The sequence below is a fragment of the Pan paniscus genome, chromosome 16 (genome assembly GCF_029289425.2).
Source record: "Pan paniscus chromosome 16, NHGRI_mPanPan1-v2.0_pri, whole genome shotgun sequence".
Taxonomy (NCBI): domain Eukaryota; kingdom Metazoa; phylum Chordata; class Mammalia; order Primates; family Hominidae; genus Pan; species Pan paniscus.
Window position 1 is genome coordinate 56,649,565 of NC_073265.2, and position 21,176 is coordinate 56,670,740.

Here is a 21,176-nt window from a genome sequence, read left to right on the forward strand (position 1 = left end):
TGCCTCTTGAGTACTCGGCAGATCCTTATGGCCCTTCTCTGCCCCATCTCAGTTATGTGTTAACTGTTATTTGTGTCCCCACCCCTCAAAAGCAGAAACATGGTTGTGTTAGTTTTGGTGTATGCTGTTTTCTCTGCCCCCATTAGACTAGCTAGAATTATTTATTTAATTGAATGAGACAGTCACATGTATTGCTGAGCTGGGTCTAACTAGTCAAAAATAAAACAAAAAGAGTTTTTCACTGAAAAATGAATTTGAGTCTTGCTGAAATTTTCAATTATTTTCTATTTGTGAATCCTTTCCAGAGTTGTTGCCTAGAACCATGATAATCATTATAAAAGTGCATATTATCTGAAGCAGATTTAGTGGTAGAATTTTGGAAGGAGGGTGTCGGGTCAAGTGCCTTTTTCCTACTCAAGCATTTAAAGAGTTGCCAGGGTAGGAATCTATAAAGTAAAGAATGTTATGGGGCTTTTTTCTTCATTTTTTGTATTGATTTTCCAGACACTTTAATGTTAAACCATGCCAGAAGTGTTGCAGAGATGAATCGCTATTACCCAAAGGCCGCCAGCCTCTTTTCCTTCTGACAGAAGGATAATTCCACGTGGATCAAATAAATACAGATGTGTAGTAATTAGTTCTATTCCCAGTGAGCCTATTTCCAACACACTAAAGATGTGAGCGATTATGGAACCTCACCCCGACAGCTTTTATCAATTTAAACTGCTAAACAACAGGATAGGTCATAACCCAGCCTGCTATTAATAATGTATTTATTATGTGCAACATTATAAATTAGGTGTATGGACTAGAAAAAAGGACACCTTTTAACAAGAATAATATGATCTTCCCCCAGAAGCATCATATGTGCCTGGCCACTCACCTGATGTACAGTCCCAAGGCAATCAAAAGAATAAAAAATCTCATCCGAGGAACAGAGGCCTACATTGTCAGCGGGCTCCTCCACAGAGATGATTTAGCTGTGGCCGATATGTTAGACATACCCATCCTGGGCTCTGAGCCTGAACTAGCTCATCTTTATAGTACCAAATCTGGAGGCAAACGTGTCTTTGACAGTGCCAATGTGGCAGTTCCTCCTGGAATATATGACATTTATAGTCAGCAACAGGTATGTGGGGTGGACAAGTGAAGCTCTGTTCAAATATTTGAAACATCCTCTTGATCTTGGACAATTTCCAAGTCTTCTGGAGCCAGACCTACCCAATGAAGAATAGGTGGAATATTTGAGTTGATTTGAGGGAATCTACTTTATTTATTTATTTATTTATTTATTTATTTATTTATTTATTTATTTTTGAGATGGAGTCTCACTCTGTCATCCAGGCTGGAGGGCAGTGGTGTGATCTTGGCTCACTGCAACCTCCACCTCCCAGGTTCTGTGACTTCCAGCTAATTTTTGTATTTTTAGTAGAGATGGGGTTTCACCATGTTGGCCAGGCTGGTCTCGAACTCCTGACCTCTAGTGATCTGCCCACCTCAGCCTCCCAAAGTGCTGGGATTACCAGCGTGAGCCACTACGCCCAGCCTGAGGGAATCTACTTTAGAACTTTGTGTTTTAAAGTATTTTCCTGTTAGTCTTGCAGAAATTGCTGGAATTTCCAAACTATTTACTCATTTGGAATAAGCACTGTTAAAATGTATATATCATTTGGACTAATCTGCTATCAATATTTAATGCTTTAACATGGATTAATTCATCATCATATCAGCTTGCCAGTCATTAATTAAATAGGATCCTAAGAAATAGGAGAGTCAGTTTTCGCTAAAAGCAGTGGGTTTGGAAAACTCCAGTGAGTGAGCCTCCCCACTGGGTCAGATTGCAGAGGGCCTGTGAACAGAGGGCTGCAGACTTCCTTCGCTCTTCAGGAAGCGATCGAAATGGAGGAGGGGAAAGATCTCAGAAGGGGGAAGTAAGACAGCTCCAGGAATAAAACTGGGGAAGTAAGACAGCTCCAGGAATAAAACTGTCTATTTTGGTTTTGCCTTGGACCAAGTGTGTGGCTATGCATTCTTCCAGCAGATAGTCAGGGTCTAAAACATGGGGAGAAATGTATTAGCCACTAGAAATGTTTTCTCTTTGAGTTAGCCCTGGCAGGTGTTCTCCCATTTAACTGCCATCTGTTTTCATAATAGAGAAAATTAAAAGACAAATGGCTGTTAACATTTCCTAACCTCTGTTTCAGTACACCTCTTGACCATTACTCTGAGCCAATCACAAATTATCCCCCCTACCCACTTGTTGGGAAACCAGAGAACAGTGCACAATGAATCAGTTTGTGAGGGACAATATTTAGGGATCCCCTCCTACTCTCAGTTGCCTGATCATGATGCTCTGCACCTCACAGCCACTGAGCTCAAAAATCTAGCCTTTCAACAAATCATACTTTGCAGAGATTAGTTTGAAGATACTATTAGCTTATTAAATTGCCAGCAAGTATTTCACTCTTGTTAGAGTATTCTTGGGCAATGTTCATGGGCTTATGAAGGAGGTTTCTCTTAACGGTATCACAACCTAGGAAAGTCTCAGGCAATTTTAGTAGGAGTGGAATAGAGAGGCTCCTCCTGAGCTGTTATGTCACTTCCATTGTCATTAGCCACCACTGGAATTTGAAGATAACAAGATAGATTGCTTGACTCTGCTTCACAGCAGAATATCTGGCTGTTATACTTATTACAAGCAAAATAAAATTTTAAATTATATTATTACACACATGTACTATACATTAAACAACCTTCAAAGCTTTAACATGTATGTGCAGTGTTTATATTGAGTCTTGCCTTCATCTTCACTGAGGAAATCTCAGGCAATCTTTGCTATGAAATATTTCAGAACCGCATATGTTGATTGTAGTTAAAGATGCAGGCACATTTAATGCAGTAAAATCTCCCTCTAGTGCTAGTATTCAGAAGTATGACTAAAAACCTCCTTAGAGACACATCAGATTTGAGAGATGTCATTTGACCTATGGTATGTGCAAATTGTATAACAATAAACCAATATTTCACTGAGTTCTACTCTACTTGTTTGGAAAACATACATCTGAGGTCATCAAGAATTAAAATACTCCACTGAGATTTTTCCAGATAGTGACTACCCTATCTAATCTATCTGAGCATGTCAGCATTTTGAATCTGCAGATGGGGATGAATCAATAACACTGACTTTTTACCGATGTGCATCATAAACTTAAAGCTGGTGAAAGAAAGCTGCGATTATTTTAACTTAGGTTATTAAGTATTTCTGACTTTCAGTTGGACTTTAGCAGTATTTTTCTGCTCTTTACCAGGATAAAACAAATCACAGCTAAAAAAATTTATTACATCTTTTGAACAGATAGACTCAAACAGAAAAATGATAAACATTTGGGAATAGCATAAAGTCATTTTGTTTAGGATTAATTTGTTTAAATCTAGCATGAACACAGTGAGCATTTCCTGTTTTGATCCATAAAGTAACTGTGAAAGTTCTCTTTCTGGAACATGCTCCATGGGAAATATTGACAGCTTTGGTTAAATAATCAAAAATGGAGATGCTATTTTAAAGCACTGTTCAATTTTCACTTAAAGATAGCACATAATTCTTTCCAGTGGTGCAGTCTTTACAATACTATTGATCCTTTTCATTACTGTAGGGGATCCATCAACAGATGCCCATTTATAGGATTCTCAGAAGCAACAAATAATAGGATTTGGAAGAAATAGATAATAATTCTGTTAGTAGTCGAAACCTGCAAATATATAATATATCTAAATATGTAATTTTAAAAAAATCTATGCCAGAACACCTTTCCTTACACTAGCAAAAGAATTTTATCTGATGTTAACAGGCCAAAGACCATTTCTACTTCTGCAAAGTGTGATCATAATACAGCAAAATATTATTAAATATAAAATCTATATTCTCAACACATTAGAGAAATAAGGAAACAACTTTGGAAAGCATATTTAAAAAACCTTCCTAGGCTGTGTTCATCACCATATGGTTTGTAGACCAGAGTTCTGTCATTTAAACACCCAAATCATCAATAAACACTACTTGATAATTAGGGAGCTAAGACAATTTTAATTTTCACCCTCACTGAATACCCCATAGTTGTATGAGGTTTCCAGAGAACCCAAGTATGGCCATTTTGCTGTCTCTTCCACACTGCCATGTAGTATAGTATCCCCAGGAAGATTTGCTGGACAGATACAACCCAGAAGAACAGATCAGGCCTTTAATCAAAATAACTTTAATCTGGTAGCTCCAAACCTCAACAGAACTGTAAATCATGAGTCCTTTCACACTCTTTAGTTAAAAAAAAAAAATTGTGGGCAAAGAGATCTGATCAAAAAAGAGGATAAGAGTGTCACAGAATCCTTCCGTACAGAAAACCATAGCCAAGAACAGCATGGGAAGGCTCTGGAGACAAAAAGCTTAGTGTTATTTTGTTGCTTTCTGGGAAGTATAGACTGGAAAGTCTGATAAGAAGACAAGACAGAAAAATCGTTTTGTGAGTTAATGAGGTATTTTTCTCCCAGGCTCTGCCAGGAGAGTATTACTTTAAGTCATCTTGCTATAGACTTTTATCTGATTCAAACTCACCCCAAATGGCTTATTAAGTGTAAGGAAAGTGGCTTCTCTTGCTCCTCTTCTGACTTCTTTCTCTACTTCACCCTTCTCCACCTCTCTGTGGGTTGGGATAGGCAGCACAGTAAAGAGGGAATGAGCATAGGTTTTGGAGTCAAAGCAACTTGAATGGAATTCCTACTCTGCTACTTAATGCTGTGTGATTGTGGGAAAGTTATTTAAATTAGCAGAACCTCAGTTTATTTACATATAAAAGAAAACTAGTAATTGTGTCTACCTCATAGATTATGGTATTAAATGAGAAAATTCATGCAAAGAACTGACATGAGCCAAAGGCCTGTCTCCTACTGAGAGTTCAGTTATCTTAGAGACCATTATCATCATTATTACGATACTAGAGCTTGGAGTACTGTTCTATCCCTTAAGCTCCCATGTGTTTGAGCCCAGTTCTTGAGGAAATGTTGTTTCAAATAAAATGTCAAGTAGGTGTGTATTCCAGGAAGGTTGCTTTCACAAATGTTTTATCTCCTTTATCTGTCTTGTTCTAAAATATATGTGTTTATATCACACATATACTAAACTTGGCCAATTGGCCAGCCAAACAAATGTATTTCATGTACATTAATGAGGAAAAAATTAAATGTTTTATAGTTTATAGCAGTAAAAAGCTCAACAAAGCCCCAAACAGTTAAAGTTTTCAAGACTGTAACTCTTTCTAGTCTTGAAACAATTAAAACATCATTTGAGGAATCAATAAGTAAATGCATAATTCTCCGAAAAAGAAAGAAAACAATATCAAGATTCAATTACAGGCATTCAAGGATTCTTTCTTTTGCCTTCAGAAGCCAGCAAAATGATAATTTCAGAATTTCTCATAAATAAGACTGTGCTTTTAAACATGTCTTTGGTCTCATTGGTTAATGGTTTCTTCGCATCATATTTATATCACTTTAAACTTCTTTAATCTGTCCTAATAACTAGAAGATAACCAAATGAACAGACCATTAGAAGTAAAGACACATGAGAAGTACAGCAACTAAGTTGTTACGATAAAAAGGAATCCCAGGAAATGAACTGTATTAAATGCAGCTGTGTCTTCGGCCTCACAGATGATAGAGCAGCTGAGTCAGCTGATAACTGATCACCTGCAAATACAGCGCTGGCTCTTTAAAATGGACTCTGAGTTCCGAGGAAATGGGACTGCATTTTGTGATATTCCTTCCTACCTAAAGTGCTACAAATGGGTGCTAAAGGAGAGTAGCAGATATGGCCTTGAAGACTGGAGAAAGAAATGGGCACAAGTGAGTATTCAATGGTGACTTAAACCCGCAGGGTCTGCGAACAGTTAGGGGACGAAGCAAAAAGTTCAGCTAAGAGATGAAAGTACTTTGCTCTCTACTTAGCTCTGTCACCTGCCAGCAGTGCCTTTCTTGGGACCTTTTTCCTTATATACACAATGAATGGGATTGACTGAGTTCTTTTTTTTCTTTTCTTTTTTTTTTTTTTTTGAGATGGGGCCTCACTCTGTTGCCCAGGCCGGAGTGCAGTGGTACAATCAGGGCTCACTGTAACCTCTGCCTCCCTGGCTCAAGGGATCCTTCCACCTCAGCCTTCTGAGTAGTGGGGACTACAGGCATGCGCCACCATGCCTGGCTAAATTTTTCTTTTTTTTTTTTTTTTATTGAGACGGGGAGGGTCTCCTTATGTTGCTCAGGCTGGTCTCGAACTCCTGAGCTCAAACAATACACCCATCTTAGCCTCCCAAAGTGCTGGGATTACAAGTATGAGCCACAATTTGGGTTATTTTCAGTGTTTCTTCTCTGGGCCCTAAAAGTCCTTATTCACATCTTGAAATTGATTATGATAATTAGGAAGTAATTTTTTTATCACATTCAGGTAACATTACAAATCTTATAATTTGCCCTAAGTGGTTCTTGATCATGTGCTTCTAACAACTGTTGTTGTTAAGCTAGCTGTATTTTATTATGAGATAGAAATTCTATTAGTGAATTGTTGTCACCTGGAAGCTAATGTATAATAGCATTCAGCAGTCATGTGTTTTTGAAGACAATTCAAGGAAATTTATGTAACTGCTGGTCCCTGTGAGATGCTGAGAAAATAGTACATTCCAGCCAGAAAATCTCCCAGCAAAAGCTGAGCTGTAGGTAAGAAGTCTTAGCATGAATGGACGTGTATAGATTTTTTCCATGCACATTTGTGAAGGGATGAATCGTACAACCTTTTAGTCCCTTCGAAATTTGCTTAATTAAAGTAATTTTATATGGTTTAATATATAAATTAAACCTGCCATTCTAAAACTATCTTGCTTTTCATCCAGAAATCCCCAGTCTTGCCTGGCTTCTCTTAATCCCAAATATCTGTTTTGGCTGACCTGCTGGTTAAAGCATAACCGATTAGGAAAATCACAACGCAAATTCCCTTAATTGGTTCCTTCCCTACCAGCATACATAGCAGTGGGCTGTGCAAAGTGATTTGCGTCTGCTTTGAGCATCCCGCTACGGAAGTATATGAATCAAGACACAAGTGATAGAGAGGGAGGGGCACACTTGAGGGAACCACATTATTCTTGGAAAGTGGAGTGATGAATAAATCTATTGAACAGTCAGGAGAGAGAGTTCCCTTTGACAAATGTGACTGGTTTCCCCATGATCTATTCTGGGCTTCGTTTCTCCCCTCCATCAGTAAATGGACTAAATGCAGTACCTGTCATGGCCAGCTTTTTACATATTATTTAAAGGACACCAAAATGAATTACTCTTCTAGATAAAGATAAAAACAAAGAAAATGTATTTAATTTTGAGGCCCATAGAGATTTCCCTTATATTCTCTTTGAACTGGATTTTATTTCATATTGTATAGATTTTTTTTAAAGCAACACTGTTAAGATTAAACCATAAAAATATGTTTTTTTAATTTAAAACATTGAAGTGTTAATGTGCAAAGTATTTGTTGGCTTCAGTATTTCAAACCAATAATTTTTAAAGAATTCTCTTGACATTACACTATGATAAATTTGAAATGTTTGACTTTAAAAAATATTTAAAATACTGACATTTGGCTGAATTGTATTTAGAAGCCTCATTGTGCATTATTTAAATTTCAGTTATTTTAAACCGTAGCATTTTTAATTGGCACCAAATACATTTGGCACTGTTGTTAATGTTATTAAATGCAAAGCTCTTGAATAATTAATAATCTAAATCATTTTTTAAAACTTAACAAGGAAAATATAATTATTCAGAAATCTCCTTACAGTCTGAGGCCAGTGCTTAGCCATGATCTGAAGCCAAAAATAAAAATAAAGTAGTTCTGAAAAGGTGCCTCTTTTTTTGTAGGAGCCTATTGACATTCTTTTGCCTTCAAAGTGAAATCATATTCGGAGTGGAGGTGAGCTGCAGTCTCCATTGAGTGTAGCTATTGAGAATTTAGGATTAGAATTCTCCTTTGTTCCAGAAGACCATCGTAATGGTGCACATTTAGACATCAAAGCATTACTTTACGAGCACAGGCATGTTTTAATGTCCTATTACAGTTTGTAGACCTGTTTCTTTTGATAATGAAGATGTTGTGTCATCAAGCCTAGCCTGGCACATACAAAACATATGCTGGCAGGTTATTAAAAATTTCAGCTTCTTGATGAAAGACTATCCTGCAGGCTAAGAGTCCAGAGAAAGACTCCATTCTGGGAGAATTATTAGAAAGGAGAATATGACTGTAAGCACTAAATTATGTTAATACTTACAAATAGCATCATTTGCATAGCAGTTTATGATACGATACCATGATTTTTCTCATTGGTATGTTGTAGGCAACAGATTAAAAACAGTGCTGTTTATGGGAGTTTGAACTCTTGAGATTCTCTTGCATCTTATGCAGATATTGGTTTTAGATGTAGACAAGATTCAGTGCAGACTCAAGTATCTAATATAAAGATCATCTGGGCCGGACGTGGTGGCTCATGCCTGTAATCCTAGCACTCTGGGAGGCCAAGGCGGGTGAATCACCTGAGGTCAGGAGTTCCAGGCCAGCCTGGCCAACATAGTGAAACCTCGTCTCTACTAAAAATACAAAAAAATTAGTCGGGGCTGGTGGTGCATGCCTGTAGTACCAGCCACTTGGGAGGCTGAGGCAGGAGAATTGCTTGAACCCAGGAGACAGAGGTTGCAGTGAGCCGAGATCACACCACTGCACTCCAGCCTGGGCGACAGAGTGAGACACTGTCTCAAAAAAAAAAAAAAAAGTCATCTCTTTTTTCACCTATGTAATTTGGAACCAGAGTTATCTGGCTGGTTATAGTTGAGAATTAAAATAGTCCTGAAGTCAGCAGATGCTGAAAAGTTGTAGTCACGGTTAAAAAAAAAATCAGTAGAGACATGTAGGTGATTTTTAGGAAAAGCAGAATGTTACATGATGGCCAAAATGAAAACAGAACACAACTCTATCATTTTTTTCTTGGTGACTTGGTACCAAGCCTATTCTCTTCATCCTACCAGCTAACAAAACCTACTTCCCCCAACAAGTTCCAGTAAACTCATTCACTTAAGTACTCTGCTCGTTAAGTTTTAATGAATCCACACTCTTGCACACACTCCAAACTCCACGTTCCCCAGTCGGGGGTATTTATTTTCATTTAGGAGGAATAAAGGCTTAAACAAAGGAAGGCAAACATGTAGGGGAGAAACATTCCTGGGTAAGCTCACCTAAGACAGTTTAGGGAGACCCAGGCAGACATTTACTGTGGTACCAGTCCTTGTGGCTTTTTTCCATTTTTTTCTTTAAGGGTGTCTTCCTTTCCTCAATTCCTGGGACATTGGCTTAGTGGCAGTGATGCTACTGGTGACACTGCTTTGCAAGAGATCTTTGTAGAACAATTTCTGTGTGTAAAGAACTAAGCCAGTTTACTTTCAAGTTTCTCTGCAGCCCTTCGTTGCGCCTCTGTTACCCTGGAGATTCTGGGATGTGGTCTTGGCATTACTATTTTACCACTTAATGAGAAATAGGAAATTGAACTGGCTCTTGAATGCTTCTAGTAAACATTGCTATTTTAGCCCTTTGCAAGAGCAGTTTTACCTTTATTTGTACTTTGATTTACTTTGTCTGACATTTGATATTAATTTGGGGATCACAAAGGTAGGAGAAGAACTATGCCTGGAAAAGGTAGAATAAACCACAGTTGTTTTGCCTCCTCTTAGAACTAAGGCAGCAAACAGAAAACACAATTACAAAAGAGAATCATTAACCATTTCATGCCATAGAGCTCCCTGCATCTCCACCTCCATTGTGAAGACCTCTGTCCATTCAGAATGGCCCTGGAACTAGGTCACAGGAGCCATTGCAGGATGGCAGAGCTCGTTGTCCCGTCTAGAATTTAGTAGGTATTTATTAGGTGATCCCAAAGAGCCATTGCTTGTAATCACATCATTTTTAGAAAAGTTTAAAGATAACAAGATTTTAAAAAATTTAAAAGTACATAATCACTGTCCCCAAACATAGTTGTTTTCATTTTTGTATATTAATTTCTAAATATGCAGTATTTCTTTCTCGTAGCTACAATAATAGTGTATATGCTAGTTAAACATCAGATCTTAAATATTTTCCATGTTTATACATAGTCATCACAATTATTAGATGCATAATATTCTCTCATATTGATGAACTCTAATATATTGAACAATTCAACTAAGTTGGAAATTTAGGCTATTCCCAGCTTTCATTTTTTGGCAGTGGGAGGAAAGAGGGAGGAAAGATTTGTTTGTTTTTATATTTGGTTTTTGTATACACCTCTTTTTCCTTCTGTTGAGTTACTTCCTGAGGAGAAAGACCCAGGAGTAGAATATTTTATGGCTTTTGTTACATATTGCCATATTCCTAAAAAGATAGTACCAATTTCCAAAGCAACTGGCAGAGAATAAGAATACTAGTTTTACCACAACCTTACCACCAATGGATATTATGAACTATTTGCACTTTTATTTTAGATATAAGAATCCAGCTTCTCATTGCTATTATTTGATTACTAGCAAGGGATATTCTTTTTTCATGTCCTTATTATTTGTGTTTTATATCAAAAATGCAAGATCTTTATTTTTTAATCTAGATTTTCTAGGTTAAGAAAAAATCTAGGTTATTATTTTTTCCAGTCATGAAACTACATATAAATGATAATTGTTCACTTGTTTTTATATTTATTTTTATATGTTGAAATCTTGATGTCTTAGATTATCTTTATGTATTTAGTGGTTGCCAGAACACTGAGATTAAGCATTTTGTAGATCTATGAATGCACTGTTAAGGTGTTGACATTTCCTTGTATTTCTTTGTCATCATCATCATCATCATCATCAATAAATACTGCAGAGTACCTACTGGGTACCAGGTATTGTGCTAAGCACGTTACATGAATTGTCTCATTTAAACTCAGAAAAACCCTGAGGTTTTTACTCATTTACTTCCACACCAATTTAAGATACAAGGAAGGTATTATTATTCTGTTTACAGATGAAGAAACTTATTCTCAAGAAGTGACTTGCCCAAATTTATAGCTAATAAATGATTGTGCCTTGCTTTGAACCCACATCTGACTGCTGCTAGCCCAGTGCTTTTGCCACACCGAGCCAAGTACATTTAGGAAAGACCTTATTTGAAAGTCCTGGGAAGTGTTCTCCCTCAGGTCCTTGCCTTTGTGACTCATACCGTGTGCTGCCCTTGTGGCAAGCTTTCAGCTTTCCAGAGATTTGTGGGAAACGCAAATATTCCTGGAACACAGAGGCCACTGCTCTCAAATTTCTTCCCTTTCCTAGATAACAGAAGAGCTGGTCTCCTTTTCCCACAAGGCAGCAAACTGGGAGGTGTAGGGGGCCATCAATACACACACATCAGAGCTGGAGAGGAAGAGCCCTGCCTAGGAGTTTCTAGGATTCAGCTCTTGCAACCCAACTGCCTCATATACCTGGTTATGTGCATGGGTGATGAGAGAGAATTTTAGACATCACCCTTTGATTGTTCATGGGAATGACAGATTTTCAATGCCTTTCTCAATTTAATACACTATCGTGATCATTTTAGTGAGCCTGTAAATTCCCAAAAAGCTTTGAGTAGCCCACCTTCACAATCAGATGTAGCATTAAAAATATGGTAAGCATTTAAAACCCTTGTTTTTAGCCCAGTGCAGTCGATCACTCCTGTAATATTTTGTAATCCCAACACTTTGGAAGGCTGAGGTGGGAGTTGGCTTGAGGCCAGGAGTTCAAGACCAGCCTGGGCAATATAGTGAGACCCTATCTCTACAAAAAATTTAAAAATTAGGTGTGTGCCTGTAGTTCCAGCTACTTAGGAGCCTGAAGAAAGAGGATCACTCGAGCCCAGGAGTTTGAGGCTGCAATGAGCCATGACTGCACCACCACTCTCCAGCCTGGGTGACAGAACAAGACTCCTATCTCTAAAAGCAGAAACACCCTGTTTTTTAAAAAAATAAGCAACCAAATATTTTGTTTTTGTTTTAATTTTTTTAGTCTCCTATTCCAGGTTGACATAGTAAACTGCCTTTTAAGCAGAATGAGTGTTGGAACAGGCTAGTCATTCAGGGTAACTAAGAGGTAGTTTGGCTTCCTGGGGTTCCATAGCCAGGGACACCTAGGTTAGACTCCCATGCTCCCTGGGGGATAACCATAGGCAAATTACTTCAGCTCTCCAAGTCTCCCTTTCTCTATCTGTAAAGAGAGATTAGTACCTGTCTCATGGGGAAGTGGTGACAAGTAAATGAGATAATTCTATGAATTGGCTAGCAGTGTGCTTAGCACATAATAAGACTTTAAGAAATGCTACCTATTATTATTGTTGTTATTACCATAAAATTGTATAACAAAATACAGGTAACATTGAACAAGTACATACAACTTAATCTTTCTTTGGTGATTCAGAAGGTTCTTTAGGCTCTGGTAGGCTTCCAGGATATTGCTGTCTATGTCCATCAGCCATCATTATATGGGGTTGTGGCTGTTGAAGATACAGAATGTTGGTTGATCCAGTTGTTCCCAGCCTATGCTTTACCCAGACAGTGCCTTGGAAAGAATAAGTCTTCATAGCAGCCTGCTTTCTTATCATTTAGAAATATAAAACAGTTCCATTTATTTGAACTTTCTATGAGTTGAATAAAGAGGCTTGACAAAGTAGAGATTATTCTGACCGGAAGATTGCAACCCAGTGGCTTTATTTTCTGGTTCCAGTTGGTGTATTTTCTAATTAGTGTAGCAGCACGTCACCACAATCATTGGAAAGTCTTAATCATTTACATATTTGTCTTCATCTCTGAGAATGACTTAGAATGTTTTCTTCCAGCTCAGTGGTTATTTTCATGAAGCTGCCAGGGTTGAGTTTGAGGTGTTTCTCTGTGCCTGAGGAAGATGACAGGAGAAGGAAAATTGCCTCCCCAAGTGAAATGAAAGCCAGGGTACCCCTTCTGAGGACCTATAATAATCAGCTACACAAGCTGTTGGTTTGTGTGTCCTATTGATTTAATATGCTTCTAATCAGTACATAAAGCTATGGGCCTGCAGTGTTAATTTTTAATATGCTTACAAAGTACCCTTTGATTTTCTGTCACACGTTAATTACAGCGTTTTGCCATTAAATAGGAAGCTTTGTGTAAACTAATTACTAGGTAATCATTGTCTACTGCAAGCGTGCTGTTTGTACCTTTTATTTTATTCTAAAAATGCACAGATCCCACAGTCTGGAAACACTCTACCTTCCAGCCATTAGCTCTCACTAATTCATAGCATTATTGTGGGAGAGTGTAGGAGTTGTAATTGTTGTGGTATCAGAGCTGTTAATTACCGGAGTAAACAGTTGAAATGGTGCCAAGGTCTATTGTACAAGGCAGAGAAAAGGAGGTTTAAATGTTACTCCCACCATCTGGGGACTGGAGGAGAGGCAAATGCTTGAAAACAGCAGTGAGGCGCTATCGCCGCTTCAGCTCCAGGGTTGGCGGCCATATGGATCCCGAATATTTTGAATCAATTGAATTTAACTGCCAGTTTTTCGCAATAACGGCGTGGAAGGAAGGAATAAAGCAAAAGATGAGAGGAGCGAGAATTGGTCAGTGTTCTCATATCCAGGAAGTCCCCGCTGGAGGTCTTTTGGAAAGGTCCGCTTTGCTGAAAACCACAGAGCAGGCATGGGCATCTGGAACCGTTTCAGAATGAGTTTTACTCTCCTCTGACGGTGACTGCGCCATTTGCTTCTGGTCGTCTGTCCTTGGTGCCCCTCGGTGAGACAGGGATGCCCTTGAGAAAACTCAGACTTTCCTGTGACTGTGCCAGATCCAACAAAAATCCTGACTTTGGAATTCGCTAATTTACCGTCCTGGTATTTTCACAAGCATGGTCTGAGGAAAGAAAACAATCAATATATAATGCTACTACATCTGCCTCAAGTGTATGCATCTGTATGTGTGGAAATATCAAACAAGGCACAGCTCTTCACTCTGATTAACTAAAGTCACTGCTTGCCCATTCCTTTTGCATAAAATTAAAATATAAATTCTCCTGATAGTCTCTCATTTCATTCCACAAACTTACTCCTCTCCCCCACTACTTGAATGAAAAAGCAAGTCCAAAGGGCACATGTGTTTCCTTTTGTTTTTAATTTTCAATTAAAGAGCTTTCATCAGCATATGCAATTTTCTCAACCAGCGATATTTCTCTAACTGGAAAGAAAGACCCTATTACCAGTAATGATAATTATGGCTACTTCTACTTATGGCTGATTTTAAAACCACATGGTTTCTGCTTTAAAATATTGCATGATCTTAGAACAGTCATATGTATTTACTTGATGTCACTCTTATATTTTAATATAATTTCCTTAAAACCATTTTCCAATGTTAAAAACGTTTCTAAAACACCAGTCACTTGCTGCTGTAACTACTTTTTAATATCATTCCCCAAACATGAACATATTCTTCTTTTTTTAAACCACCCTGGATTATTTATCTTTAATTGTTCCTTTAGCAGATGTTGAAGTAATTCCGGGAGTAGTGTAAACAACTCCCTGAAAGAAAAGGATCACAGGCCCTCACATACACCATGAACCAAGGACAGGGCTTGTCGGGGCTTTGATGATGGCAATTTTGTCCCGGGGAAAAATTTTCCTGCCTTTGTGTATGTGCAAATTTCAATTAAGAATTTCAAGAAGCATTTAATCTTTATCTATTGAAACCCCCAGCATGCAGCGCGCACAGGGTGAGCCTAGAAAGAAAACCACAGCCCCCTGTGGTGAGAGGAAAAAAGAAACAGCAATTTAAGTGCTGGAAAGTTGAAAGGGAATGAACCTCTCTAGTGTTTGTGGTCGGGGGCAAAGCAGTTGTGCTGAGCTTTGGAATGGAGGCACAACATATGTGCCTCAGTTGGACAAAACGCTTCTCGAGTCAAATCAACTGCTAGGCCTGCATGTTGGTGCAAGGTGGAGGCCTAGATAATGAGGGACAGACTCCTCGAGAAGCAGCGAGTGGATAATGCTACATAAGTATGGAATTATATACCGCATTTTCACCATTCTGTTTAATGAGAGCCGCCACCGCAGCGAATCACTTGCCACACAGCCGAAATGGGCCATTAGCTATCAAGGGAAAATTGTCTTTGCCGCTTTCAGCAGATGGAGCAAATATTTTACAAAGCAATTTTACATACCAAAAACATTTGTGTGCCTTGGTAATGTTGGCTGTTTTACATTATGTTACCTTCTACAGCAGCATAATTTTCCATCTCATCGAAGGCAAAGTTGGCATTTTTGATTTTTAAATTCTCAATTAACAATTAAACATGGAGTATTAAAGCAGTCCTTAAACTTTAAGTAGGTGTGGGAAATAGTTTATGACTTGCCAAAGACATTTTCATTTTTTCTTCATCCTCTCAGCATATTTTTGCACTCTAAAGAGGGACTATTTCTAATAATCTTGATCAGAGCATTTGCTGGCTTAAAACACCCATCATGGGTTGTGGATACACAGGTTGATTCCCCCATTTGCATCAGTTTAAAATGTTTTAAGTTTCAAGTAACAGAAAACCCAACTCAAAATGGCTTTTTAAATGATGAGAATGTATTATCTCAAAATGGCTTTAAAAATAAAGAGAATTTATTATGTCAGCTAACTAAAAATTCAAACGTTGGTCTGGCTTCAGACAAGGCTCAATGATGTCACCAAGGACCCAGTTACTTTCCACTTCTGTATACTACACTCCATTCTAAGGCTGGCCATCCTTACGGTTACAAGATGGCTGCCAGTAGCTCCTGCACTTTGTCCCTGCTCAAGGCAATAGGAAGAGAGAACATCTCATCTGGTAGCATTCTCAGAAGAGCATAAAGCTGCTTTCTCAGAAGGCCCCAGGAAGTGCTTCCTAATATTTGATTGGTCTAATTGGGTCATGTGCCCATCCTGAACCAATCACTGTAGCCAGGATGTGGCTTTGCTCATCAGGGCCAATCCTTGCAGCTGAGTTGGGGGGCAACAATCTCAATCAACTCACATAGTTAGGCATGGGGAAAGTATTGGTCCTGAAAGAAGTTTGGAATATTATTACCCTGAAAGAGGGGACATAGATGCTGGGCAGCCAGTGACAAAGGCCCATGCTACCATATTTTCATACATTTGACAGCACTGACTTAGCATCACCTGTGGATGATATAATCCAGCCCAGACTGAGCACTTGTGCCTTGATGGCAGTTACCAGCACAGATTCCACTGCATCATGGCACACTGGTAGCAATTGGGTTTGAATCCCTGTTTTGCTACTTTATGGCAGTGTGACATGAAAAGGGGATGACACTGTCTACCTCAGAGAGTGGCTGAGATAATAAATGTAAACCACCCCCACCCCACCCCTGCACATGCCTACCATATGGTGAGCTTTTAATTATTAAAAGCTTTTAGGATTTTAATAAAGCCTAAAAAGTGACTAAAATGTATCCTGTGCACAGGGAGGCAGCCCTTCTAAATTCACCCTCAAATTTGGAACCCCTCCCTTCTCTCAATCTGTACCACTAGCTGATTCAAATCCGGAGCACCTTTCATGGTGCTCCCCACTTTACACTCTGAAGAGGCAGCAGGGCCGGTGGGGAGCACTTACCCAGGAGTCAGAGGCAGCCAGAGAGCACCTGCGGCCTCCCAGTGTGACTGGAGAAGCCCTCGTTCCCTCTTCTGTGACACGAGGCATTTGTCCTAGATAGTCCACATGGCTCCTTTCAACACTGACAGTCTTGCTTACTTTTTCAGGTCATTGTCTTGCCCTTTTCACTCTCCAGTCCTTCATGTAGGGATGTCAGAAAGCATCTAGAAATCAGAACCATGTAGGCAGGTCCCTTGATTTTCTTTTGAACACCATCAGTGTCTGATATGGGAGATTTGAGGTGATTAACCAAAAAGTTATTAATTCACCACTGCAGATTGGCACATGACCCAATTACACCAATGTGTGTCTGTATGTGTGGATGTGTGTGTAATACACACACAGAGAGGCACTCTTGGAATTTACTTGGTTGGGGAAGCTAACTCTGTAGAGTTTGAAGTAGCTTTAGTCATTGAGTGCAGTATTAAGCTTTAGTCACTAGCTTTAGTCATTGAGTGCAATGGAGAGTCTACTGGCTTCCCCTAAGATATCCTGAATTTCATTCATTCAGACATCTCTTCCTTCAAATTTACACTTTCTTGATAGAAAAAGAGAGAGCAAGAGGCAAGTTACATACTTGGTAGACAAGAATCTCTGGGGTGCATCGGCCAGGCTGGTGGAGCCCCATGCTTTCTGCAGATGTCTTGGAACCTTCCAATGTCCTGACGATTGTTGATGCACTCTGAGAGGTAAATGTGGGCACTGGAAAAAGTGGAGGCAAGCCTGTGCAGTGGCAAAGATGGGGCTGAAGTTTCTTCTGATGGGAACTGCCCTAGAGCTATCAGCCCCACAAAGCTAGCCGCTAATTGCATTCCCAGAGCCAGTGCAATCATGATGGAATGAAAATCTGGAATTCTGACTTTTTTCAAAGGTCAAGTGTATTTTTTCTAGCACTTGTTTATTATCAACAAGGTATATATTTTTATTTCCACACTTCCCAAGTCATTAGCTCTAAATGATCTGTTCAAAATGGATAATAGCCTCTCTGAAACACTGATGTGGTCGCCCATCGTCCATCACCTTGTTGTTACTCAATGCAAAGCAAAAAAAACTTCCTAACTACTCATTTCACAAGTTGTTGTTGTCTTTTTTTTTGTTTGTTTCTTAAGAGACAGAGTTTTGCTTTTGTTGCCCAGGCTGGAGTGCAATGACGCTATCTCAATTTACTCTAACCTCTGCCTCCTGGATTCAAGCAATTCTCCTGCCTCAGCCTCCCAAGTACCTGGGATTACAGGTGCCCACCACCACGCCCGGCTAATTTTTGTATTTTTAGTATAGACAGGGTTTCACCATGTTGGTCAAGCTGGTCATGAACTCCTGACCTCAAGTGATCCACCCACCTCGGCCTCCCAAAGTGTTGGGATTACAGGCATGAGCCACCGCGCCCGGCCTCATTTCACAAGTTTTTGAGATAAAGAAGATGTGCCCCTGTTGCTGGCTTATAACAGATATTCAATATATATACACTTTGGGAAGATAGAAAAGGGAGGAAGAAAGCAAGCTAGCAATGGTTCCCCTAACTCTGTTATTTTCTGTCTTTCATCACTTGTTGAAGCTCACCGAGTGATCTTACACAAGCCTCTTCATTCTAAGTGCCTCAGCTCCCATTTTAAAGCAAGAGAAATAACATGGTAGTGGCCACTGCAGAGTGTTGCTGAAAGTACTGAATGAGATCATGAATGTGAACCTGTGATGAGACAAAGTATTTTACAAATAGTATTCTAATGATTCACATGAACTGGAGTGTTTGTCTGTTATGGAAGGTGTGTGTGTGTCTGTGTGTACATAAGTTTGTTTTGAACAAAATAAACTTGAATAGCTACAGATCTTCCCTTACCAGCATCTGCCCTTAAAGTTGTGGCAATTATGTTTGAACTATGCAAAATGACAAAAACCAGAGAACAGAAAGCCCCCCAAAAACTGAGAGCTTGCATCTGACGTTGATAGACCCATTGTGGCCGTTGGGACCTTGTTGCTTCTTGGGAAAACAGTGTTCTTAGCTTGTTAAACCACTGCTGCGATGGAGTCCTTTGCTCCTGGATTTGAGCTCTGGCCTAACCCACCAGTTCACAAGCAGCTTCTGAGTACCAGCAGAAACCAGACTGTAAAGGGTTGTTTTGTTGGGGGGATAAAATAAAATGAAGCTTTTACCAAGAATGTCATTTTTCTGACCTTACTTGAATATATGAGCTGCAGGTCCTGCTGTATTTTTTTGGTTTGTTTTGTAGGGATAGGAAGACAATTTTCGTTGGTGCTGAGGCCATTCTTAGTATAATCCTTGTTTTTCCCATCAGACACTTTCAAAATAAAGAAATAAATTAAACAGTTAATACCCCTCTCCTCTTACCTCGCATTATTCCTCTCCATGCCTTTTTTCTTAGAGAATGAATCATGGCCCCAAGCTGCCTCTGTGTGCCCCAGCATCCCTACTGAATGTCACCCCGCCAGTGCCTTCAGCTGTGTACCTCTCATGGTAGGACACGATTACTCCTCCAGATTCCAGCAGCCGACTTTCCTCTAGGAAATTTACCTCCTTACTGGGGCTTTGTGCACAGTGAAAACTCCAAGCGTCAAAGCAGAATGGCTGGCTTTGTGATCAGAGGCGGTGGCAGAAGCCTGGCACAGTGTCCAGATGCCACACACAAGCAGCAGGCTGATGAGTTACTTATTGGCCCTCACATAGTATGTTGCATCTGAGGTGACACTTCATAAATGCGACCTCGTTTATCTTCCCGATGCCCTTCAGAGGCAGGGAATCCCATAAAGTCCGCCCAGGAAGAATTTGTGGTTCTTTAGCAGCCTTCCCTCCAGCTGCTTCCTGAGCAGCAAGGAGGAACCCATTGAGAGGTTTCACGTTTTATCTTATTCTGTAACTTCAGCTTTAAGGACTATGTCCTATGTTTACCACCATCGTGACTCATTCTGCAGACATTTAGTGTTCTCTGTGCTAGGCACTGGGAGACTGACCTCAAAGCCAGTGGCCATGCCATTAAGCAGCCCCAAGAGAGCTGGAGAGCACGGAGAAAGCTTTCTCTCCCAATTGAAGAGAAGGCTTCCTGGAGGAGCTGTGGCTGGAACGACCTCAGGAAGGATGAGGAGGAGTCAGCAAGGGGAGGCAGAGGAGGGCAGGTTAGGGGGAGGCTGGGAGCTGAGTAGGAAAGTGAGGCCACATTAGGAGCCAGAGGCCATATCACAGAGGACCTTCCTCATCTGTCATGTTGAGGAGTTTGGACTTGATCCTCAAGTTGAAGGAGATCTCCTTTCAAGATTTACGTGGCAAGGGTTTTACCTGCTCCTTCACTGCCTTTTCTCCCTCTCTCCCCAACACCAAAATATATATATATATATAATATAATATATATATGTGCGTATATATATATATCACTTTTTTTCTAGTTCAGTTGCTTAAAAGGCCTGACATTCTGTAATTTTTGCTATATAGATGAATGAATGAATGATTTATCTTTGGACTGTCTTGGTATGAATGACCACATGTGTATAACTGAGTAGATGATTTCACGTTCCCCAGCACTGGGGCAGAAAAGGCCATTTAATCAAGGCAGAACAAAGAAATTCCCACTTGTCTGAGAGAGGGCCCAGGCTGTGAGACTTCCTTTCCTTGCCATTCCATTTTCCAGAGAAGAGTGGGATTCTAACGCCGTGTTTCATTGTCGCAGCTTTGGGGCACTTCATAAATCAGAGACAATTGGTCTTCCTTGATAAAATGGAATGGTTTTAACTGAAACAAGTGTAAAACAAAAGAAAGATGGATTTGGGGGACTGTTCAGAGAAGGAACAAAAAAGGGGTCCGGGTTGCTGGAGATGTGCATTTCACATGCTTGTTTATAATTTAGATGCAGGGCTTTGGGGCGATCAGGTAATTCACAGTAAAGATCAGAGAAAATGTGCACAGCGTATAGGATATGAAGGGAGGGAAAAGGCCCATTGCTTTGACAGCAGTTTCCTTGCCTCTGCATCACAAGACAGAGCTCTCTGCATGAGCGCTTCCCCAGCCCTCCTTAACAGACCTCCTCCCACTGTGCAGGCAGTCGTCCTGAGCTGAGTGTGAGCCAGGGCACCCTCCGCTTCTCAGCGCAGTTCTGTTTTGTATGTCAAGCACTTACTAAGCTAACTAATGAAACTCTCCCACCAAGATTTTCTGGATATTTCGGAAGTTATTCAGATTTTTTGAACCTGCCGAGGGCATAGTGTCAGATGTCTGTCTTCTACTGTGGATTGTCAGTGGGCACTGGACCTAGAATCAACCAGCTGTTCCAAGGAGTTGGGGTGAGCAGTGCATAGAGGACAATCACTTTTTAATGGTAGGGAAATTGGAAATAAGTGTGTGTGATTTCTAATATTCCAATCCCACCCCCAAAGCTGATCCCTTCAAATTACTG

The 21,176-nt window shown here is 39.8% G+C and overlaps 1 protein-coding gene and 1 long non-coding RNA gene across 29 annotated transcripts in view; one reads left to right on the forward strand and one right to left on the reverse strand.

The window, feature by feature from the left end:
• The window catches only part of IQCH (IQ motif containing H), a 249,328-nt gene that overhangs the window by 137,464 nt on the left and 90,688 nt on the right, over positions 1-21,176 (forward strand). For 12 of the 28 annotated variants that reach the window (XR_008621111.2, XR_008621113.2, XR_008621112.2 and 9 more), the window contains 2 exons: positions 857-1,129; positions 5,701-5,892. The exons of 9 other annotated variants lie outside the window; for them this stretch is intronic. Coding sequence is in view for 15 of the 19 variants with exons in the window: in XM_034939000.3 (XP_034794891.1) it covers positions 857-1,129; positions 5,701-5,892 (465 nt within the window). In the remaining 4 variants the exon portion in view is untranslated. The remainder of the gene's footprint in view (positions 1-856; positions 1,130-5,700; positions 5,893-21,176) is intronic. 7 more of the 28 variants (XR_008621114.2, XM_055098595.2, XM_055098601.3 and 4 more) reach the window with 1 other exon arrangement.
• LOC129393985 (uncharacterized) overlaps positions 9,202-21,176 on the reverse strand; it is a 116,802-nt gene continuing 104,827 nt past the window's right edge. Inside the window, exons 6-9 of the long non-coding RNA XR_010109949.1 lie at positions 18,949-19,073; positions 17,354-17,499; positions 16,738-16,940; positions 9,202-13,997 (exon numbers count right to left, since the gene is read on the reverse strand). This is a non-coding gene — a long non-coding RNA (uncharacterized LOC129393985). The remainder of the gene's footprint in view (positions 13,998-16,737; positions 16,941-17,353; positions 17,500-18,948; positions 19,074-21,176) is intronic.